Source organism: Bos mutus, chromosome 1, assembly GCF_027580195.1.
Source record: "Bos mutus isolate GX-2022 chromosome 1, NWIPB_WYAK_1.1, whole genome shotgun sequence".
NCBI classification, from domain to species: Eukaryota; Metazoa; Chordata; class Mammalia; order Artiodactyla; family Bovidae; genus Bos; species Bos mutus.
This window is the reverse complement of record NC_091617.1, coordinates 82,205,268-82,230,159: the sequence shown is the minus strand read 5'-3', so window position 1 is coordinate 82,230,159 and position 24,892 is coordinate 82,205,268. Positions and strand designations below refer to the sequence as shown.

The window sequence follows — 24,892 nt, the reverse complement described above, 5'->3', positions numbered from 1 at the left end:
TGTATGGATATGAGAGCTGAGCACCAAAGAACTGATGCTTTTGAACTATGGTGTTGAAGACTCTTGAGAGTCCCTTGGACTGCAAGGAGATCAAACCATTCAGTCCTAAAGGAAATCAATCCTCAATATTCATTAGAAGGACTGATGCTGAAGCTGAAGCTCCAATACTTTGGCCACCTGATGTGAAGAACTGACTCATTGGAAAAGATCCTGATGCTGGGAAAGATTGAAGGCAGGAGGAGAAGGGGCAACAGATGATGAGATGGTTAGATGTCATCACTGACTTGATGGACATGAGTTTAAGTAAGCTCCGGGAGTTGGTGATAGACAGGGAAGCCTGGCATGCTGCAGTCCATGGGGTCGCAAAAGGTTGGACATGACTGAGCAACTGAACTGATACTGATGACTAAACTCAAATTTCCCCAAATAATCTTAGCCCCAATTTTTCTGGTGCTTCACAGACAAGCCATTAAGTAGTAGAAGCTCTTACTTGGAAGTGGTCCGGATGGGCTTCAGAACACTTAAGCTATGATGGTACTTTCCCTTGGGATGTTCCTCATCCAGGATTCTGAGCTGAGAATGCATGGAGGGGTCCAGGGAAAGGCCTTCAGCTCGGGCTGCTGTTTCCAAGGCATCCTGGCAATCCAACTGTTTCAACAGAGAGGGAGAAAAGGCAAAGCACAGTTAATGAACATGAGAGAATCAGAGAGGACCAAATCTACTGACACAACAGCTCAAACTGCAAACCTGAGTCATCTCACCCAGGAAATCCCAAGGGTCAGGAGGTTAAACACTCACTTGTGTGATACGAACTCACTAAGGAACATTCAACCGGATACTTAAAACTTCTACACTAATAGACTTCATTCATGATTATTATTTGAGCACTTTCAGAAAAACTGAGCAGAAAGTACTGAGTTCCCATAGACCTCCTCACCTACCCTCTTCTCCTCCATAATTAACATCTTGCATGAGTGCACTACATTTGCCACAAGTGATGGCCCAAGACCGATATGTTATCACTAACTGAAATCCACAGTTTATATTAGGATTCACTCATTGTGTTGTATGTTTTAAAATTTATATTTTTATCATCAAAATGTTTTATCTTTCATTTCCCAATACAGACTGAGAGTCAATTATTTCACTACTAACTGCAAATTCTATTGCCTATTTTCTATGACAAAAAGTTAACAATCAACACCCCTCACCATTAAATAGTTCTGTCAGGCAGAAAAAGCCAGAATGCACACATGTTTCCCCACTCTCTCTCTTGTTAGCAACAAGGAGTGCAGAACTGGGGCTCTCACCCTGGCTGCCCAGCTAAAGAGCTCCTATCCAGACTTCCACAAGCAGAGGGTCTCATGGGTAGAAATACAAAGTTTATAAATACCAATTAATCATATTAATAAAAATGCATGTAATTCAAACTCTGACTATGGCAGAAGAGGGTGGGCCAAAAACCTGGACACATCTATGCCTATTTATTCTAAAAGTAACCCAAAATTACTTTTTTTAAAATTTTATTGAAGTGTAGTTAATTCATAGTCGTGCATTAATTTTTACAGTAGAGCAAAATGATTCAGTTATGCATACACATTCTTTTTAAAAAACTTTTGTATTGGGGTATATAGCTGATTAACAAACAATGTTGTGATAGTTTCAGGTGAGTAGAGAAGGGACTCAGCCATACATACACATGTATCCATTCTTCCCCAAATCCCCCTCCCATCCAGGCTGCCACATTAACCACTGAGCAGAGTTCTATGTGCTATACAGTAGGTCCCTGTTTGCTATTCATTTTAGCAGTGTGTACATGTCTATCTCAAAGTCCCTAACTCCCTCTTCCCCCTCCAGCAACCATAAGCTCGTTCTGGAGGTCTGTGAGTCTGTTTCTGTTTTATAAGTTCATTTGTATCATTTCATTGTAGATTCCACATATAAGGGATGTCATATGATATTTCTCCTTCTCCCTATGACTTAATTCACTCAGTATGATAATCTCTAGGTCCATCCATGTTGCTGCAAATGGCACTATTTCATTCTTTTCAATGGCTGAGTAATATTTTATTGTATATATGTTTATACATATATACACGGATATATAGATCCATCACGGATCATAGAGTCACACAGATCCCCATACAGAGTGGGATCACAGGGTCACACACACACATTCTTCCTCATATTCTTTTCCATTATGGTTTATCACAGGATACGGAATATAGTTCCCTGTCCTATACCATAGAACCTTGTTGTTTGTCGACCCAAAGTGACTTCCGCAGTTACTGTTACAGAAGCAGAACCATTCTTTTCCTCATGAAAGGGTTTATAAGAACCTTATTCTTTTCTGACATTCTCACAAGTATTTCTAGCAATTATTGTAAACTAGCAAGAAAGAATAAACTCTCGGATAAAAAAAAAGTTAAGTGGTGTAGCACCTAACACACTGGGCCTTATACAAAGTGAAGTCTCTATTTTCACACTCTACCTCTTTTACACACAGAAGAGAAGCAACTCAAATATTAAGAGGCAGCTATTTAGTAAGTCTCACAATAGCACAGTGTGCTATCTCCAACTTTATTATTCTTCCTTTACAAAACTGGTTTAGCTGTTCTAGATCTTTTGTCTTTCTAGGAGAACCAAGTTCAAGAGTTAGGAGAGTTTTATAAACATCTTTGGACAGTATGGCATCAGAAAAGGAAAACTTGGGGGGAATTTCCTGGCTGTCCAGTGGTTAGGACTCCAAGCTTCCACTGCAGGGGGCACAGGTTTGATCCCTGGTGGGGGAACTAAGATCCCGCATGCCACATGGCATGACCAATAAAGAAAGAAAGAAAGAAGTATCAAAGCTTATGTTTTTTTTTAAAAAAGGAAGACTTGGTATGCCATCCATTAGCATTCTTATATAAGAATGGCATAGTAGCATTAAGAGAAAACTAAAATCTTAACATCTTATTTAATTCATTCTTTCAACAAATAACTTACAGAGCACCTATATACAAAACTGTCCTAGATACTGGGAATAAAAGCATTCCAATTTCTATCTTTATAGTACACTGATTTCATTTTATTCATCTCTAAAATGCCTAGTTTCATCAAAACCTATGAAAAGAAAAGTGAATGGACTTAATGATAACAATAAACAAAAATCGATCTTAATGCATGAGTTTTGTTCCTTTGACTATATGCATGGTGTCATGTTCTACCACCTTCTGGGTAGTTCCTTCCCATAGTGGAGAATGTGAAATTCAAAGGTTCTCTAAAAACACTCAGATGAGAGCAGGCAGGCAAGGTTTCACTCGCCCAGGCATATCATGAGTACTACACCAGCATGAGAAAATGCCTGTGATGTATCAGAGACTGAGGGCTCTTGTACTGTTTTTGATTTTCATACAAGGCATTCAGTATAATTTTATTCTGACAAAGAAAAACCCCATAAAAGTAGTTGAAAAAGTGGCTGAATTAATACTCATATTTTCATATAATAATAACACATGGAGTAGGAATGACCACCATATGGGTATGGAAAAGTCAATACTGTTGATCTAAGACAATTGAAAATTACCATTCTAAGCAACCCACTTAATAAGTCACATCATATTTTTGCTATTCTTTCCTAAACTGCTTCTCAAACTGTCAATCTTGTTGCCGTATCCTACTCACTGCCTAGATGACAACAGTGAAATATTTGTTGGAGATGATAGGATCCATGCAGAATCCTGTTTCAAGTCCTGCTCCATACTTGCCCCCAGCTCCTTCAAAGACAGGACTCTCAAAACAATAAGTAGCAGGTGTTTAGCTCCTGGCAAGAATTCTTGAATGATAAAATAACACTATCAAGAAAATCAACACAAAACCCCCTTACTCCAATAAAACTATACTCTCTATGATCTTAAAGTATTTATATTCCTTAGGCCACTGTGGGATTTTCCCATAGTTGGAGGCCTCTGTGAAGTATAGTGGTTTTGCATAGGGATTTTATTTTCTTATTTTTATAATTTAGTTTATATATTTATTTTTGGCTATGCTGGGTCTTCATTGCTGCATGTGGGCTTTCTCTAGTTGCTGCGAGCGAGGGCTACTCTCCATTGCAGTGCGAGGGCTTCTCATTGTGGTGGCTTCTCCTGTTGTGGAGTATGGGCTCTAGGGCATGCAAGCTTCAGTAGTGGCAGCACACAGGCTCAGGAGTTGTGGCCTGAGGGTCCTAGAGAGCATGGGCTTAGTTGCTCCGTGGCATGGGAACCTTCCTGAACCAGGGATTGAACCCGTGTCCCCTGCATTGGCAGGTGGGTTTTATCTACTGTGCCACCAGGGAAGTCCCTGCACGTGGATTTTAGAAGATAAGATATGGGCTCACAGGCTGATTCTGCCACCAACTTTCTGCATATTACCAAGTCACTTTAAGCTTCAACTTACTCATTTTTACAATGGTACATGCACCTACCACAAAGTGTTGAAAAGAATGAATTAAAGTGAAAATGGCTTAGTTATGTCTGACTCTTTGCAATCCCATGAACTATACAGTCCATGGAATTCTCCAGCCCAGAATACTGGAGTGGGTAGCCTTTCCCTTCCTTCTCCAGGGGATCTTCCCAACCCAGTGACCGAACCCAGGTCTCCCGCATTGCAGGCGGATTCTTTACCAGCTGAGGCACCAGGGAAGACCACAAAGTATTGAGAAGAATGAATGGGATAATGAAAAGTGTTTAGCAAAATATTGGGTATAAGTATTAAACAAACATTTAATACATATTAATTACACACCAACTGATCCACCTGATAAATCTTATGGACTATCTCAACCATTCCTCTTTCCTTTAGCTTTGCCTAATTGTTTCAAGATTAGGGAATTCACTTCCTCCTTCCTATGTCTTCCCTGTACTACGCCACTGCAGTGGGATGCTTCTGGCAAGAGAAGAGCTCCTGGAGGGCAGGCTGACTAACTCTTGTTTGTATCCTTGGTCCCTGGCTCAGTACAGGGCCTGGCACCTATTATTCAAATGTCAACTAGAATATCTCAATATTGCTCCACAGTCTGCATTATCATCATTTAAAGCTACATGATATACCACTAAGAAATCTTCTTAACCAATACACTTCTAATCTTCTGTGTATTATTAATCGTGTAATAAACAATTGTAGTTTATTTTTCTCTTTCTGGATTATTTAGGATAAATTCCACCAGTGGGATTATAGGATTAAAAAGTATAGCTCCCAGCAACTAGACATATATCCAGTTTGCTTAATTACTCATTATAAAATGTGCATTCCAGTGATATTGCAAAAGAGAACTTCTATTAGCTTTAGTACTTTCAGTTCTATTTTGTCAACCCAAGGCTGCCTTTGTCCCATCTACTCTGGGACATTAGCAAGAAATACAGGAAGTTAGGACAGCCTTCTTTGTCTGCAGCCAGATCTCTTGACTAGTATAACTGCTTACTTGAAGGTGATGGGAAAATGTGGACAAACGAACTTATAACAAACCAATAAAGCATTTACTGTGTGCCAGGCATTGTTTTAAATGTTTTACAGATACTAACTTCTTATAATTCTCACAATTACCCTATGAGGTAGACACTCTCATTCCCCTGTCTTCCAGCTGAGGAAACTGTGAAGTAACAACAGAGATTTGAAGAGATCTTTAAAAAGCAGAGATTGAATCCAGGCTCCAGAGTTGAGGCTCTTAATTACTAAGCTATGTGCCTTTCAAAGAAAAAACAAGCAAATAAATCATTACTGTATAAGATGACCTCGGATATATCTTTATAGACAGCCAGCTCTCCTCTCTTCCCCAGGGTGAGTATTAGATTAAAATAAACTCTGACTCTCCAAATTAACCTCATTATAAGCAAATAGTACTTTCCAAAGTCAAAATCACAAACACTAGACTATAAACAGATGAGTTTACTTAATCGCAAAAGTGCACTTCCAGGTGGTTTTTCAACCAAAGATGAGAAGATGCTAACAGATGAATACATTACAGACTGATATTTTAAAATAAAGTAAAAGCATATTTATATCACCTGCTAGTAACTGCAAAGATGTCACAAATGTCTAATTGTGTCTGGCTGGATGCCTAACTTCTCTTTCTTTCTAGGCTTTCCAAAAAAGTTTACCTGGCCAAGCAAGTCGAGGGGAAAAAAAATGTCTATTTAAAGTAAAAACAAATATATTCTACTATATTAACTTTCTGTAAAGCAAGTTATCAACATTCTAAGACTGACTGAATTAAAAATGGAAATGAACCAAGAAAACTGACTCTATATATTCAAGCTATATAGGCTTGCTATATGAACACATAAATAACATAACAGGGTAGGGAAATATGATTCAGTGGATATCATTGGGACAAATAAAAAACAGACTGGAGATGAACTGAGACTCATGTTTCATATCATACATTAATCCATCTGGGATTAACCCTCAAAGTTACATTAAAATGGTGAAATAAACAGAAGAGAATTAAATAGCATTTTAGCACAATGATGGAAGGAAAATAGTCTCCATCTGCCTCCAAAGTCAGAAACTTACCGAAGGCAAAATGGATGGCTTGAATATAAAAAGGAAAACTTTCTGTGTAATGAAATTAGCACAAGAAAAAGGAGAATACAACTAAAAAAGTGACCAGATAACTAACATAATATTTTGAACAGTCAGCTTTTACTGAAAAACATATGTTTTATCCATTCATTCAGTATTTATTGAGGGACCTACAACACACCAGGCACAGCTCTGGGTGTGGAAACAGGAGGGAAAAAACAGACTCACAGCTCAAAATCACTGCTTTCATGCAAGTTATAGTCTAGTATTTATAAAAGTTCAAAATCCAGAATAGTCTACTAAATTGATTCAAAAGTGTCCATCTCTCAGCCTCTAAATTCAATGTCACCAAGCAAGAAATTAAACTTAAATTTTAAGATACAATTATACATACCTTAATATCAGTAGAAATAGAGATAAAATCCAAGCGAACAAAGAGGGAAACATAAGAAAAACATACATCTGAACCTTGACTGGATTTTTAGTGATTGCTGGCAGGTAGTCAGGGAAACAAACTGGTCACATGTAACACTTTAGACATGCTCTGTCTCCATAATATTACTGTAGAAAGAAAATTCTCCCCAAGAAAAGACATAATTTAAACCCATGGTATACAGGGGACTAGATGCTTAATAAGAAGATTAATGGTTAAACCACAGTAGATTGACACTCCAGTGCAATGTTGTCCAACAGAAAAAAACATAAGACACAAATGTAATTTAAATGTTTTTAGTAGCCACACTAAAAAGGGAAGAGAAACAGGTGAAATTAACCATAAGAACATACTTTAACCCAATATATACAAAATAGTATCTTTTAAACATGTAATCGATAAAAAATTATAAGGTATATTCTTTTTTGGTTCTAAGTCTTTGACACCTGGTGCGTGTGTTCTATATGGCAGATCTCAATTTGGACTTTCCACATTTCCAAGGCCCAACAGCTGCCTTTGGCTGGCAGCTACAGTGTTGGATAGTATAGCCTCAGATCAGATCAGTCACTCAATCGTGTCCGACTCTTTCAGACCCCATGAATTGCAGCACGCCAGGCCTCCCTGTCCATCACCAACTCCCGGAGTTCACCCAGACTCATGTCCATCAAGTCAGTGATGCCATCCAGCCATCTCATCCTCTGTCGTCCCCTTCTCCTCCTGCCCCCAATCCCTCCCAGCATCAGAGTCTTTTCCAATGAGTCAACTCTTCCCATGAGGTGGCCAAAGTACTGGAGTTTCAGCTTTAACATCATTCCTTCCAAAGAAATCCCAGGGCTGATCTCCTTCAGAATGGACTGGTTGGATCTCCTTGCAGTCCAAGGGACTCTCAAGAGTCTTCTCCAACACCACAGTTCAAAAGCATCAATTCTTTGGTGCTCAGCCTTCTTCACAGTCCAGTATAGCCTAGTAGTCTTCAATTGAGGAGGATTTTTGCTTGCCCAGGAGACATCTGGTAATGTTTGCAGACATTTTGGTCATAACTGTGCATTCAGTGGGTAGAGGCCAGGGATGCTGCCGAACAGCCAACCATGCACAGGACAGGCCCCCACAACAAAGAAGGATTTAGCCCCCAAATGTCAGTAGCGCTAAGGTAGTCCAAGAGAGTTAAACTTGGCTCACATGCTAGTATTCGGTGTATGCTGACCTAGGGAAATGTGTTTTATGGCCTATTTGTTTTTTATATTACAATGCTTTAAGTCAATTTTAGAAGTAACTTCTTAAGGCTTCTCCTGAGATGCACTAATTTTTCTGTATTTCTCCTAAAGAGCTTTGCAGACTGAAGGGCTCTCCATGGACAGAGGACGCAGCCACAGAAGGCGTCCAACAGCAGCTGATTCATTCCAAAGGGAAAAATACTGATTGGTCCAGGAGTTGAGAAAACATTCAACAAAGAAATTACTGCTGCTGTTTGTATCTTCCTGAGGACTCTGGCTAGGAGACTCTGAGGTGGAGCAGGGTGAGGACGCTGGGGAACCGAAAGGGGACAGTGAAATTTAGATTCAGCCACTGTTCAAATAAAGGTCAGGGAAACACAGAGCCATTTATATGCCCGTCCGGTGAGGAAAGCAAGGAACTTTCGATCCATAAGCAAACAGAGATATTTGCACAGGGACCCTCCCTCCTCTGTGCTCCAAGACCATCCCCAGGGCTGTGATAACAGGCTCACTGTTACACCACAGGGCTTCTGCTTATCTAGTTTGTTCATCTCATTTTAACAGGCTGCCAGAGTGGAATGTCTGCTGACAGGGCAACCTCGGGCTTCCCCCTGCCCGGAGACGCCTGGGACAGGATACCAAGGACCAATGGTCATTCCTCAGGCTGAACAATCCCTTCCTCAAAGCAAACAGCAGGGCAGCCTTCTGAACGAAGCCCAGGGGCTGAGGAACCAACCAGGTGTGCCTCTCAGCTTCCAAGGGGATTAAAGGTTACAAAGAAAGTGGCCCTCAGGGCACAATCAGAATGGACTTGCCTCAAGAGCCTAGGGCATATTCTTCTCCTCAATTCACAAGATATTAACAAAAATACAGAATGGATAGCCTCTTCTTACAAACTCTTCTGGCTCAAGTAAAAGCTTTTCTGTAGGTATCCCATTCCTGCAGCTGCCTTTACTATAAACATTTAGAAAGACAAACTTTTAAGGGAAGCTGTTACAAAGATACAGTTTTCAAAGAGACTCAAAATGTTCAAGATTAAAGAGAAAGTTACATTTTATTTTAAATTTAAAAAGAAATGAAAAAAGCTGATGCCCTTCCAAGAACATCTGACTTCAGGCTTCCCCATCCTCCCTCTCCTCAATAAGTTAACACCGCAAAGGACAATTCCCCCAATTCTCAGCACTTTCTTATTCCAATGTGTAATTAACAAGATCCTGATCATCTCAAGCATTTCCCTTAAGAAATTCCAGAGAGTGGCCACTTCAGTCTAGAGGGACAGCAAAATTTCAGAATGCAACCTTCACAGGAAGGAAGCATAATAAAATAGAAATGGCTCACTAGTCAGAGTTGGGGAACCTGCTAACCTCAGCCTTATTGCTCAGTGGCTATGGATTAATTTGTACCCCAGCTCAGTCATTTGTAACTAGGCTGAGTTACCCTAATGTCCAGGATCTGCTATTAATACAATCCACAAGTGTAAATACGTAAAACCAGTGGATATACCTTATTACCATCACGGTAACACAGGTATTTTTCCGCACCTCATAATCTAGCATTACCCCAGAATCAGGAGAAAAACTGGAGGGCTTTCAGTTGTTTCATAAGCTAAATTCCAAGAAACTTTTCCCAAGTTCCTATTACATCGGGGGATGAGATTAACTTTGTTATTACAATGATAAGGTTTCAAAGGATAAACTGAAAATAAATCTCAGAAGAAGAAAAGGGAAACACTTGGAGCCCCACTGGTTGAGGGGATAGAAGAGACGATCCCGTGAGATCTAGGGAAGAGGTTCTCGGCGCTGGTGACACATTAGGATCACCAGGGCAGCTTTAAAAAGCACTGACTGCCTGAGCGTGACCCCAGAGACCGGTTTAATTTGTTTGGAGTATTAGTATCTTTTTTTAACATTCTTCAAGTGATTTTAACATGCAGCCTAAACTGAGAGCCACCAGTGTAGATAACAAAATGTTGGTATTTTACATTTGACAAAATCCCTTGAAGACTTTCAGGCTTTAGCTTAAAAAAAAAAAAAGCCAAAATATAATTTGTAAATGAAACTCCCTTCAGTGCCCAGTACTGTGTGTGCCTGTGTTAAATGCCTCAGATAAGACATCAGTGGGTCCATTATGTGACCTGTACTGCAGAGCAGGCTGGAAGCGCTGACAATGGTGAAATGCAAAGTAAAGGTGAATATTTGGGCAGTTTGCCTATTTTTCCACTGTGAGAATACATTTAAGGAAACTAAGTAACTGCTTAACATCATACCTGCTTTAGTCAACAGAAATTGTTATTTGATATCTAATAAGAGTTGATTCTTTGAACAGCTAATTTAGAAAATAATCTTAAATAATTAAAAAAATATGGCATCTAATTATCTAAATAGGTTAACTCACAAAAAGGGGGGTAAGGAGGGAAGGGATCGACTTAATAAGATTAATTCTACTAATTAGTGGACTTTTGTGCACCAAGTTATCTTCATATTAGTCTGTAACTTTGATACTGAGAGGTTCAACTATTGTAAAGACTTACAGAGGCCCTGTTCCCTGTTCCTGGCATTGGCCTTTTTAATTTTTGATTACGAGAAAGTGAGGGACAGAATGGTGAGACATTTTAGAAAGCATTAGCACAAGGCTGCGTATGCATGCTCAGTAGCGTTTGACTCTTTGTGACCCCATGGACTGTAGCCTGCTAGGCTCTTCTGTTCATGGAATTTTCCAGGCAATAACACTGGAGCAGGTTGCCATTTCTTTCTCCAGGGTATCTTCCCAAACCAGGGATCGAACCCATGTCTCTTGCATCTCCTGCATTGGCAGGCAAGTTTCTTTACCAACACATCACCTGGGAAGCCCCAGTACAAGGCTACCTCAAAGCAAAACCCAGGTTTCATTGAAAAAGTTTTCATTAACCATTTGTCACTTCCAAGTTATAGATTTTAACAAAGTAAAGGCTTGAGTATTTAAAATTGCTTGAAAAATACATTGCTAGTTCCAATACTTTTCTTCCCTTTGACAGAAAGCTCCTTTAACTCGTGCCAACAAGCTATATTTATTTCCCTTAAGCAGCATTTCCTAGCTAGGAAGCAGCAGCCACGCTGCAGATGGCGTAAAAGAGCTCATGATCAAGGCAGCAGACCAACCTCAGGAGACCTGCGGGCTCTAGACTCAGTCACCATGCAGGAAAGCCACCCGGGCTCTGCACCAATGGCAGCACTGTTGTCATCCCCACCAGAGAGCTCCAGGCTGCTATTGGAGACCAACATCTGGCACCAGGCCAGAGACCGTATCATACCGTACTAAGCTCTATAAAGCTTTATAGATGCCTTCAGGGAAAAGGGGGCAGGGAGGCAGGTGTTCTTACTCATCCTATTACTGACTGTCCAGAAAATATGCTGAGTCACTGAGTACCAATCAAGAGAAAAATAACGCAGAGACTGCAATACTAATCTCCTTCACCCCGCTCTCCTTCCTAACAGCAAGGAGACTCACAGGTAATATTTTTGACGCTGAAAACACAAGGGCATAGAAAAATTCACATACCCTTCATCCATAAAGAAGAGCTTTCAGAGTCAAATTTTGTTAAAGTGCTAAACAAAACTATTTTATGACAACAATAGTTGTCCCTAGGTAGAGGTGTTAAGGGTGATTTTATTTTTTCCTGTAATCTTCCATAATTTGCACATTTTCTGTAAGAGACCATAATCCTTTCATAATAACATATCCTAGAATCCTATTTCTTGGTAAGAGATTACTAATCACATCCTTGTCTCTAGCATGTAACTTGAGCTCACCCAAATAGTTCTTCCACTCACTAATCACAAGTACTCCAACCAAGACTAAAGTGTCAGCCGGACACAGAACTAAAGGAGACACTTGGTGAAGGTCACTGGACTCTGTGAATACTTGCTTTGTTACTTTGCCTAGAGGCAAAATATTCTAACATGGGTAGAAAGCAAATCCCACTAGTGGTACACTTGACAGAAGGGACAAAAAGAGTAAAGTAGTACAGGCACATGAACTTTAGTTGACTACTCCTTATTTTGCATGTTTCCTCCTTTCTTAGTTAGATTAGACATGCTAGGGAAAAAAAACAGTCACCCTTGGCTTTAGCCTGAGCACAGTGAGAAAACCACCACCAAAAAAAAAAAAGCTTATAAAAGTATCACAGAGTTTTGTCTTGTTTTTGCTTCAATTTTAATTTGAAGCAACTAAAACACCAGCTCCTTGGCCTGTTATTCAAGAACACACATCATCTCCTTGCTGTCCACCTGAAACTATCATAACATTATTAATCAGCTATGCTCCAATATAAAATTAAAAGTTTGAAAAACAAACAAAAAACCTCACTGGCCTTTTTTAAAATGAGGAAAAAACCTACCAAAATAAACTGCAGATTTAGCAAAAAAAAAAAACAAAACAAAAACACATCATCTGAAACTCATGATCTAGCCCTTTATATCCATGACTTCACACTTGATGCTCAAAGCCAACAGTTCTTTGGTTGGCCTACCCACAGCTTGTTGGTCCTACCCACAGCTCTTTCTTCCACCAGGCATGTTCTTCATTTCTCCAAATTCTACCTGTTCTTCAAGTCTCCAACCAAATTCTACCTCCTGAAATCTTCCCTGATCTGAGAGACTGAAGAATTCTTTTCTTCTTGTTAAATTCCACAGCATCTAGATTTTAGTAATCTACATACATGACTATGAGTTGAAGCTTCTAGGGAGGTTAGGCAGGGCCAGCCTCAATTTATCATCATGTGCACCAGAACACTTCATTCAGGGCTGTGTGTTCATCTTGGAGAGTGCTCAAATGTTTGCTGAATTAAAAAAAAAAAAAAAAGAATATATATCACATCTTAAAACAAACCAACCAGAGTTGGTAGAGTTATGTGGTCAACATGTACATATCTGAATGCAATTATAAGAAAAGGAGCTATGTTCAAAAGAGAGTCACGCCTCAGACACGGGAACAGTGTTAAGGAGTGGTCTGGACATAAATCTTCATGTTAGTTGAAATAATGCCGCCTAACACCAGCCAAGATTAGTACTTAGGCTCAAAGAACTAACAGCACCAGAAGGCACCCCTATTAGCACTTCAGGATTAAAGGATGTCTGCAAATCATGAAGTTGTGTGTGGCCACAAGCTTTACCTCAATAGTCTTGAACAAAAGGAAGGTGTGAAAATGCATTATTTTAACTAGCTCTAAGCAGATGTGATACAAATATCTGAAGGTGTGAACGATTAGAGCAATTTTCCCAAAGAGTATTCCAAAAGATTTGGTCATAATATTAGGAAAGGGGCAAACAATATACTCTGCAACTTTGCTGACAGCAAAAAAAAAAAAAGAAAGAAAGAAAATCACCAACTTGTTTAAAATGCGTTTAATACTTGGTGCTTTACTTCTGACTTCTATTTGACAGTTTCATGTGTCCATGTTAAACTGAACCTATCAAAGGCTAATGGTGGTGGATAAAATCTTGTTTTCCAATTAAGAGCCACAAATGTATCCTTATCTTTTGTTACTTTGGGAGGTACTGTTTTTCATTTCTGATGGATAATAATAGGCAGAACTGGCATCTGGGAGGTCTTGTCCCAGATTTCATCTCTACTAACTAATACAAAAACAATGGCTATGATCATAAGACACGAAACTGTAATCTCTACCCAATTATCTACTTACATTCTTAAAAAAGGTAAATGGTATGCTTTTATAGCCATTCCACTTCCCAGATACTTAAATTGTCCATTTTTATACCATGGCTGAACCAGAAATTTGTCATTTTGCTTTTTTCCTATTAGCAAACTGCTAACATACGAGACAAGTTGAAGATGTATTTGTATCTATGAAATCTGGAGTTTTGATAGATAATATGCAAGAACATTCTAGGTGTTATGTGAATTTTTAAAAACACTTGATCATTATATATGCCTTTTATCATGTGTAAAAAAATATGTTATATAACCTATAATTCTATTCCTTAGGTCAAGGCTGAGCAAAAAGAAAAAAGTTGATTAAAAGAAACAGTTTAAGTTAAAAACAAAAAAAGTTCAGAGGCTACAGGATATGGTTAAAAAAAAAAACAAACAGAAAACAATACTCATATTTAAAAGTTTAGGAAACATCAAAGGATAATGAAAATTAAATTCATGTGGACTCCTGAGATCTCACAAAAGTGGTTGGTATCAGCCTCCTGTTTCTTCAAGATGAGGCTGAGTCACATGAAGGAAACATTCTGTCTGGTGCCTGACTTAATAATTTAGAGGACACAAGGCACAACAGTGACTTCTCTACCCACAGAGGAAAAGTTTGCTGCTGCCACTGCACACCCGAATGTCAGTTCTGCTCTAACTAAATGGACAGGGCCTCTGTCCTCAGAAATGTCACAGGACCACGCTCTATCTTTCCAGGTTCCATCTCTTCTTCTTTTACAAGCTAGGCATGGGCAAGCTTGCTCACTAAGGCTTCATCTACACAGATGCACTAACGACTCTGAAACTTGTCCCAGCTCCATTCCGCATCTGTACTCTATCTACTGATCACCTTATCTGGATGCACCGCAAATTCCACATGTTCAAAAGTAAACTCATGCTCACCTCCTTCTCCTTTCCCCATATGCCCATCAACAGCCTTACCACAGGCACCCCAATGTCTCCCTGCCTCCTTCCCGAAATACCCCTAAGTCTCTCCCTCTCCTCCATCTTCACTATTAGACTTGGATCCAGACCCCTGGCCTCTTTCACCTGGGCTGGCACAGGAGGCTCCAGGCTGCTCCCTGTATTTTGTCTCTCTCTCTCTCTCATACACATTTTTCATATACTGCCTGAAAATTAATCTTCCTAAGATAAATGAAGTCTTAAAAATCTCAGCTCAACTGCATTAGCTATTAGGTCATGCAAAGTAAAATTACAATGAGATATCAGACATACCTATCAGAATGGCTAAAATTAAATTAATAACATCAAATACTGGCAAGAATGCAGAGAAACTGGATGACTCACACATTGCTGGTGGGAATGTAAAATTAAAGTTACTCTGGAAAAAATAGTACTGAAGTTTCTGATAAAACTAAACACGCACTTACCATATGACCCAGCAATTACACTCCTGGAATTCACCCAGAGAAATGGAAGGTTTATTCACAAAAAATCCTATACACAAATGTTCAGAGCAGCTTTGTTTATAATAGTTACAAACTAGAAATAACCCACATTTCCTTCAACAGATGAATGGTTAAACAAACTGTAGTCTATCTATAACATGGAAAATACAATTGATACACAACAAATAGATGGATCACAAGGGAATAATGCTGAGTGAGAAAATTCAATGTCAAAAGGTTACATACTATATAATCCCACTGGTACAGCTTTCTTAAAATGACAAAATCACAGAGATGGAAAACAGATGAGTGGTTGCCAAAGACTAGGGGAGAGGGCAAGGGAGGAGGCTGTGGCTCTAAAAGGGGAGCACATAACTAATACAATTATGTAAAGTTTAAAAATAAAATTAAATTAAAAAAATAATAAAAATAAAAGGGGAGCACAAGACATCCTTTTGGTGGAGTTGATTTGTATCTTGACTGTGATGGTGGTCATACAAATCTACTTGTGAAAAAACTGCATAGAACACACACAAATAAGTGCACATGAAACTGGCAAAGTCTTAATAAAGTGGTTGCATGTTATCCTTGTCAATCAATATCCTGTCATGATTTTATACCATAGGATGCAAGAAGTTACCACTGGGAGAAGCCAGATGAAGTATGCATGGGATCTCTCTGTATTATTTTTACAACTGCATGTGGATCTACAGTCATCTCCAAATAAAAAATTAAGAGAAAAAAACCCTTTTAATAATTTCCAGTAGTTCCCCTATGCCCATAGTAAAATATTCCTTAGCATGACATGTAGAACTTTCCTACACACCTCTTATGCCCTAGACTACTAGCTCTAAGTACCCCACTCCAGTACTTTTGCCTGGAAAATCCTATGGATGGAGGAGCCTGGTAGGCTGCAATCCATGGGGTCACTAAGAGTCAGACACGACTGAGCGACTGAGCGACTTCGCTTTCACTTTTCACTTTCATGCATTGGAGAAGGAGATGGCAACCCACTCCAGTGTTCTTGCCTGGAGAATCCCAGGGATGGGAGAGCCTGGTGGCTGCCGTCTATGGGGTCGCACAGAGTCGGACACGACTGAAGTGACTTAGCATAGCACTAGCTCTAAGAGCTAACATTCTTTGAGCACAGGCTACGTGGCAGGCACCATTCTAAGCATTTTATATGTATTAGCTCATTTAATACTCAAGGCATCTCATGAGTTAGGTTCTACAATTGATACTATTTTAATTCCTAAGCCACTAAGACACAGATGACTTAACAGCTTGACAGCATCCCCACTTCATTCGTTCTCTGTGACTTTTTCCAGTATAAGTGCTATACTAAATGTCAAGCATTCAAAAGATATTCAATAAGTGTTTTAACATAAAGTCTGAACAAAAGGACACAGAAACGGTACAGAACTGGGACCTTAAGGATTTGACACTGATTACAGTGAATCTATGTTTTTCCAAAGTTAAGCTTGAATAGGAAAGCATTGTACCACAGACAGTCGAAACAGAAAATACCCATCAGTGAGAAAATGTTGATTAATAAGGCTACAGCTTTCACGTAGCAAAGAGGGACAAGTAAGGTCAGGCTAATGAAACTCCAGTGTCAGCTATAGAGCCATGCTGCTGCTGCTGTGTCGCTTCAGTCATGTCCGACTCTGTGAGACCCCGACTCTGTGAGACCCCATAGACAGCAGCCCACCGGGCCTGCCGTCCCTGGGATTCTCCAGGCAAGAACATTGGAGTGGGTTGCCATTTCCTTCTCCAATACATGAAAGTGAAAATTGAAAGTGAAGCGCTCAGTCGTGTCCGATTCTAGCGACCCCATGGACTGCAGCCTTCCAGGCTCCTCTGTCCATGGGATTTTCTAGGCAAAAGTACTGGAGTGGGGTGCCATTGCCTTCACAGAACAAATACAGGAACACAAACCTCAACTTCCTACCCAGCAACCCCCATTCTTTCTTATTACTTCTGCAATTCAAGAATTTTTCCCCAGACGAAGATGTTTCTTCCAGATTAAAATGCATATTCATTATTTCCCTCGGAGGAAATTATTCACTAAAGACTCCTTTACACTCATAGGTTTTCTTGAAAATTTCAACTGATTATCCTCCACCAATATAGAATTGTTCCAAGTACGCTCTGAAATCTGAATGAGAATCTCCAGTCACCTTTTAAAAGCAGACAACAGAGGCAGAGGGAGGGAACAATTATAAGTACAAGACTGAAGTATAATGGTTCCTATTCCCACTGCTCCCTGCCCAGCCCTTCCCCTCCCCAACCCTGCATAAACTGTCTTCGTTCTAGCAACACCTTTTCAGAGGAGAACTCAAAGGGGAAAAACAGATGACAGGTTGAGAGCCAACATCTTCTCTTTCACAAATAACAATAAATTCTTAACAGTGACCTAAAGTCAGTAAAGAAAAAGAAACCTCTTTTCAGTTATGCATTTTGTGAAGAAAGAAGGTATGGTCTAGCACAGCAAGCAGATAAGGAGAGGAAATTAGGCAGGGCAACACTGACCGGTTGAGTTCTCTTGTACTTGGAGTCCTCACGGTCTCGGTGCTGCCCTGAATTGCTGGTTCTCTCCCGCACATTTCTATAACCAGGGCTGGGGATGATGTATTCTTTTCCTATGTCAATGTCCTTCATCTTCTCTGAGTGGAGGGCTCACAGACTCTTGGTTCCACTTGAGAATTCCTGGAATTAAAAATGCATCAAGGACAGGTATTTCCTAAATTGCGCTTAATAAGTAAAAGTACTTTAAAATAGGGAGAAAGAGACAAAAGCATTAAAGTTTTCTGTCATTATATCTATAAAAATAAATTCTCAAACATCTTTCAAGTACCATTTTATTTTTCTCAACTAAGTTCAACTGCAATGCATAGAGCATTTAGATAAGTCTTTAAAAAAAAAAAAAAAAAGGCTTTCCAGAAACAATTTAAGTTTGTTCCAAAAAAATTTTACACCTGAATTTTAAAAACAAATTCCCCGTGGATTACGGACAGTGTCCTAAAATTAGCTAGTGGTGATGATTGCACAATTCTGTTAATATACTAACCAAACACCAAGCTCTACACTCAGGTGAATTTCATAGTATACAAATATCTCAACAAAGCTGTTATAAAAAAAATAATAGCAAAAAGAAATTCCCCACCCTGTTCTACTAAGTCTTATCTAGTATCTACCTGAAACGCTGTTCTAAACCCTAGTTAGCCTGATTAACTCTAATCAATACCTGGTATCAATTCTGGTTACTTTAGAAAAAGTAAAACACATACATACTCCACCCTAAGATGGTCAAAGCTTCCCAGATACAAGCTGGGAAAACACTTTTTATAACAGCCTCACTACAAATTAAAGAACTGTAGCTGTGTTGCCTTTAGAATTCCATAAATTCCTATCAATCACTGAGAATGAAAAATACAACATTGCGGACATAATTCTGACAAGTACAATTCATTTTTTAAGGTATCAGAAAACAAGAAAACTTACAAATCCTCTAAATAAAAAGGACTAAATCTCCACCATAGAGACTTGTTTCCAGCACAAAAGAAAGCTTGACTTCTTACCTTTCAGAGGTCTGGCTCCAGTACCCTGAGTTGATATTGCTCAACTACTTATCTTTCAAAGAAAAAAGTCACCTTGTCCAATGACAAACTGCACCATAAAGAACACCGGCTTACAACCAAGAGCGCAGCAATCACGTCACTGGGACCTCATTAAGCCTAAACTATAAACAGATCTGGCATCTGCCAGTGTCCCCAGTGTCAGGATGCAGCTGCAGATCAGAATAATCCTGCTTGTTACAGGGATCACTGAAGTCCAACCTTCCCTGCCAAAGGTTCCTCAACCTAGCCAACTATCTGGAAAGCAGAAAAGATCAGTCCTGCTTTGAAAAAAGGCAAGAGGAGGGGAGCAAGTTTGAAAGGAAGGAGGCCATAGAAACTCACTCAGAATGCCAAATGCCACGTCAGGAAGACCACAAGGATCACCTCAATTGCCTAAGAATTCATGTAACCTCAGTTTCTTTCAATCACTTTGTTCCAGGTTATTCTAAGTTGGAAGGGTGTGGGGAGCAATTTTCCATTCCCTCTAACACTCCTGCTTATTTAATTTCCTGGGCCAAGAGGTAGAGCAATGAAAGTAGACAGGCCTTGTGCAAGGACAAAGCTACTATCTCCTGGCCTTGAACATAAGGAGGATTCCATCTTCTGAGTATCAGGAAGGCCAGCCAAGAGCTAGAAGTCCAATAGATCTGGGAAACAAACAAGGCCCAAATCTGAAGAAAACAATTAAGGAAAGATCACTAGGCCAGAGTTTGGGGATGAAGGAGAGGGTACTATTTGTATTTCCCTTTTCTTCTTTCTGTTCTCCCTTAAAGTTGTTTAAAAGTCTTTTTTAAGAGAGAAGAAGAAAGGGAAGGGATTTTCATTTACTTCTGAGTCAGAGCTGTACATGACACTCAGCAGAATAATCAAAGTGAGAGAACCCATAGAGGTCTCTTGGTCAGAGACTTTCTTTTAACCAGGACTCTCCTTCAGTGCTAAGTGTAGACCTTCTGTACAATGATGCAGTCAAAACTGCCTGGGGGGAGGAGTTTGCACAGGATTACAAGGACTGGAAGTAGCCACACTGGTGTTCCCAAATTGCCTTCATTGCAATATTGCTTAGGTTTCCAACACCTCAGGAATGTGGTTCCAGGCCCTGCAGCCACACAAAAAGACCTGAAGCTACAAGGGTATGTACTTACCACCTCCCTGAAAGCTACTTGTCTCCAGCCTACCACACCTTTCATTGACTCACCCTGGAGACCCCAGAATGACCTATTCATCTCCTTCAAAACCTTCTGAAACTTTGCCAGTCCTTTCTGTGTCCATCTGCCTCCTGCCTCCCCCATGTCTGTGCAGAAACCGAATGACCCCTACGTGAAAAATACAAAGCCCCATGCAGCTCTCTGCGGTGGAAAGGGAAAGGGCACTAATGACTGTCAAGAGATCCGGATTCCATTCCGGACTCTGCCAAGGGTTTCCTGTGCGTGCTTCTGTCACGAACCTCTATCTACCCCATAGCCAAAATGAGACGATGACTTCTGAGGTCGCTGGGTGCTCAGTCCCCTCTGTGCGGCTTAAGCGGGGGTGCCCCAAACCGTCTCTCTACAACCTTGAAGAGGGGGGCTTCTCTCAGGCCAGCATCCCCTAGGATGCCCCTGGCCTTAGGGCGTTCCCACGGCCAATTCTGGCCTGGAAAGGCGATAGCGACCCACACACACGGGCCGCGGGCGTAGCACCACCTGGTGGCGTTAGCCGGGAATGTAGCCGGCACCCCGATCACTCATCCCACCCTACCTGCCTTCCGAGGACCTCACCTCCAACCCTCCCGGTCGCGTCCCGAAAATGAGGCGGCGGGAGACTAGAGGAAGGCCAGGCCGCTTTTCTCAGTTCTCCGATTCCCGCGGACTGCTCGCATCCTCGATCGCAGTCCCCCACTATGGGCCGAAACACACTGGATGGGGATGGCCCCCGCGACAACCCGAGGGAGAAGGAAGGGGTACGGCAGTCACCGACACCTACCTGTGCCCCAGCTCCAGGACGGCTGCGCCGGCCACTCGACCACGCTCCGGAGCATTAGCCCCTGGAGCAAAACAAGCCTTTATAGCGGCATTGGCCTCCAGACTGCGCAGGCGTGCTGCACAAAGAATTTCCAAGACTGAAGGGAATTGTAGTCCCGCTTCCTGGAGCCCCAGGCTCCTTTCGCGGCTAAGAACTATATTTCCCAGAAGCACTGTAGAAGCCCTGGAGGAGATGCAGGCCGCTCCTCCCTTCCATTGCGCTCCAGGCTCTGCACCGTCCTCCGCAGAGTTTCTGCGATCCTGTCTGGAATCTTCTCCAAGGCCCTGTGTTCCAGTGAGTGGTCGGGAGGGTTGACAGTAGCCCTCTGTGGGCTGGCTGCCCAGTGTTTGTAGGCAGGGCGGTCACGGCGATGCTTGGCCGTTTATGCACCAGAAAACACTGTGAAGGTCACCGTAGCCTATAGGAGACCAGCCGGCCCCTCATCTTATCTGTGTGGCCCTTAAGGGTTTACCACTGCGTGCTCGCGACCCTGCATTATCACCTGTCTCACTTTAATCCCACTGTCCATCACATGTTTTTGTGCTGCCCACGTTCTAGAAAATAAACGCCAGGATGACAGTTTTTAGAGTGGCAAGAGCCTTAGAAACGACATGCCAATTCATCCCTTTTTATAAATGAAACTGAGGTTTCCAAATAGATTGATCACTTCATTTCTCTTTGTGTTTCATTTGTACCTTCAAGATGATCATAACATAAATAACTACTGTGTTTAGTGCCTACATAGTCTGTACCTAGTCGCTACCTAGTCGCTAAGAGTCGGACACGACTGAGCAACTTCACTTTCACTTTTCACTTGCATGCATTGGAGAAGGAAATGGCAACCCACTCCAGTGTTCTTGCCTGGAGAATCCCAGGGATGGGGGAGCCTGGTGGGCTGCCGTCTATGGGGCCGCACAGGGTCAGACATGACTGAAGCGACTTAGCAGCAGCAGCAGTCTGTATCTTGTGCTTTACATACTTGTTTTTTAAATCTCCATGTATTTAAAGGAGATTATCCTTTAAATAGGTATAGGTGTTATGATTATCCATTTCAAAGTTGTTTTTTTTAATGGAAGGTAAAATGACTCCTCTACCTTTATACTTTTAGCTAGTATGAAACACCAATGTAGGGAATTCCCCAGCTGTCCAGCTGTTAGGACGCCCCACTTTCACTGACAAGGTCACATCCAGCTTCAATCCCTGGTGGGGGAACTAAGAACTGAGATCCCAAGTGACTTGAACCACAGCAAAAACAAACAAACAAGTGACTTGAACCACAGCAAAAAACAAACAAAATGCACACCAATGTACAATAGAGCTGAAGTAATTAACACAGTGTTTTGCCCAAGAATGGATTAATAAACCAATGCAATAAAGAGCCTAGAAACAGACTCATGCATACATGTAAAGCTGATCTGTAAGAAAGAAAACATTACAAATCAGTAGAGAAAGAAAGAAAAGACTATGGATAATGCTGGAACAATTGGTCATCCGTATTTCTTAAAACTCAGGGGTTATAGCTTCATACCACATAGATCAAAGGCCCAACTGAAAAGGAAAACCTTCAAACATTTAGAAGAAAATGTGAAATATCTTTGTGAACTTCTTAAATAAGATACAAAAACAATAAAATAAGGTTTGATTAATTTTATATTAAAGTTTCAGCTTCTATATAAGATGCCATAAAGCAAAAAGATAAACTACAAGTTATAACTGACAAAGTTTTTAATACAAATAATTCCTACAACTCAATAAGAAATGCTAAATAACTGAATAGAAAAATTGGCAAATGATGTGAATAGACAGTTCACAGAAAAGGAAAACTCAAGCAGCCACTCAAATATGAAAAGAGACCCAGGGAGATAAGCTCAAGATGGTGGAGTAGAAGGACTTGAGCTCACCTGTCTTATGTAAACACCAAAATCACAAACAACTGTTGAATGACCATCAACAAAAAAACACTGGAACCTACCAAAAAAGATACCCTACATCCAAAGGCACAGAAGAAACCACAAAGACATGGTAGGAGGGGCAAAATCGCAATAAAATAAAATCCCATACCTGCTGGGTGGGCAACCCACAAACTGGAAAACAATTATACCACAGAAGTTTTGCCACAGGAGTGAAGTTCTGAGCCCCACCTTAGCCTTCCCAACCAAAGGGTCTGACAACAGGAGAAGGAGCCCCCAGAGAATCTGGCTTTGAAGAACATCAGGGTTTGATTGCAGGAATTCCACAAGACTGGTGAATACAGAAACTTCACTCCTGGAGGGCACATACAAGGTCTTGAGCACAGCAGGGCCCAGGGGAAAAGATACCCAATCTTACTAATAATCAGGGAAATGGAAATTAAATTAGCAACAAGATACCATTTTATGCCCACCTGATAGGGAAACATAAAAATCTGACAATATTGTGTTTTCAGGATCTAGAGAGACAGGATGCTTCACACATTGCTGGTAGAGTATCGACTGATAGAACCACATAACAGTTGGCCAAATTAACAGGTTGGAAATGAACTGTACTGTTAGGCCCCAAATTCATTTCAGTTCAGTCGCTCAGTTGTGTCTGACTCTTTGCGACCCCAGGACTGTAGCATGCCAGGTTTCCCTGTCCATCACCAATTCCCAGAGCTTGCTCTAACCCATGTCCATCGAGTCGGTGATGCCATTCAACCATCTCATCCTCTGTCATCCCCTTCTCCTCCTGCCTTCAGTCTTTCCCAGCATCAGGGGCTTTTCCAATGAGTCGGTTCTTCACCTCAGGTGGCCAAAGTATTGGAGCTTCAGTTTCAGCATCAGTCCTTCCAATGAATACTCAGGACTGATTTCCTTTTGGATGGACTGCTTGGATCTCCTTGCAGTTCAAGGGATTCTCAAGATTCTCCAAGGGATTCTCCAGCACCACAGTTCAAAAGCATCAGTTCTTCAGTGCTCAGGTTTCTTGTGGTCCAACTCTCACATCCATACATGACTACTAAAAAAATCATAGCTTTGACTAGACAGACCTTTATGTAATGGTAAAGTAATGTCTGCTTTTTAATATGCTGTCTAGATTGGTCATAGCTTTTCTTCCAAGGAGCAAGCATCTTTTAATTTCATGGCTGCTGTCACCATCTGCAGTGATTTTGGAGCCCCCCAAAATAAAGTCTCTCACTGTTTCCATTGTTTCCCCATCTATTTGCCATGAAGTGATGGGACTGGATGCCATGATCTTATTTTTTCGAATACTAGGTTTTAAGCCAGCTTTTTCACTCTCCTCTTTCACTTTCATCACAAGGCTCTTTAGTTCTTCTTCACTTTCTGCCATAAGTGTGGTGTCATCTGCATATCTGAGGTTACTGATATTTCTCCCGGCAATCTTGATTCCAGCTTGTGCTTCATCCAGCCCGGCATTTTGTGTGATGTACTCTGCATATAAGTTAAAAAAGCAGGATGACAATACACAGCCTTGATGTACTCCTTATCCAATTGCAACCAGTCTGTTGTTCCATGTCTGGTTCTAGTTATTGCTTCTTGACCTGCATACAAATTTCTCAGGTAAGGTGGTCTGGTATTCCCATCTCTTTAAGAATTTTCCACAATTTGTTGTGATCCACTCAGTCAAAGGCTTTGGCATAGTCAATAAAGCAGAAGTAGCTATTTTTGTGGAACTTTCTTGCTTTTTCTATGATCCACCCAATGTTGGAAATTTGATCTCTGGTTCCTCTGCGTTTTCTAAATCCAGCTTGAACATCTGGAAGTTCATAGTTCATGTACTGCTGAAGCCTGGCTTGGAGAATTTTGAGCATTACTTTGCTAGCATCTGAAATGAGAAGGGAATGGCAAACCACTTCAGTATTGTTGCCTTGAGAACCCCATGAACAGTATGAAAAAGATCCCAAGTAAACCCTACAATTCAGTGTCTTGTAGTCAAGAAGTTTATTTTGCCCCTGCATAAAAGTCCCAGGTGAGTGAGTATACCAGATCAGCAGTGTAAGTT

At 40.8% G+C, this 24,892-nt stretch overlaps 1 protein-coding gene across 6 annotated transcripts in view; it reads right to left on the bottom strand.

Moving 5' to 3' along the window:
• ABCC5 (ATP binding cassette subfamily C member 5) overlaps nt 1–21,025 on the bottom strand; it is an 82,327-nt gene extending 61,302 nt beyond the window's left edge. For 4 of the 6 annotated variants that reach the window (XM_005909530.3, XM_070372529.1, XM_070372543.1 and 1 more), the window contains exons 1-3: nt 20,873–21,025; nt 17,823–17,999; nt 491–648 (exon numbers count right to left, since the gene is read on the bottom strand). In XM_005909530.3, coding sequence (XP_005909592.1) covers nt 491–648; nt 17,823–17,951 — 287 coding nt within the window. In that variant the 5' untranslated portion in view covers nt 17,952–17,999; nt 20,873–21,025. The other 2 variants (XM_070372516.1, XM_070372524.1) reach the window with 2 other exon arrangements.
• Between the last annotated feature and the right edge of the window lie 3,867 nt (nt 21,026–24,892).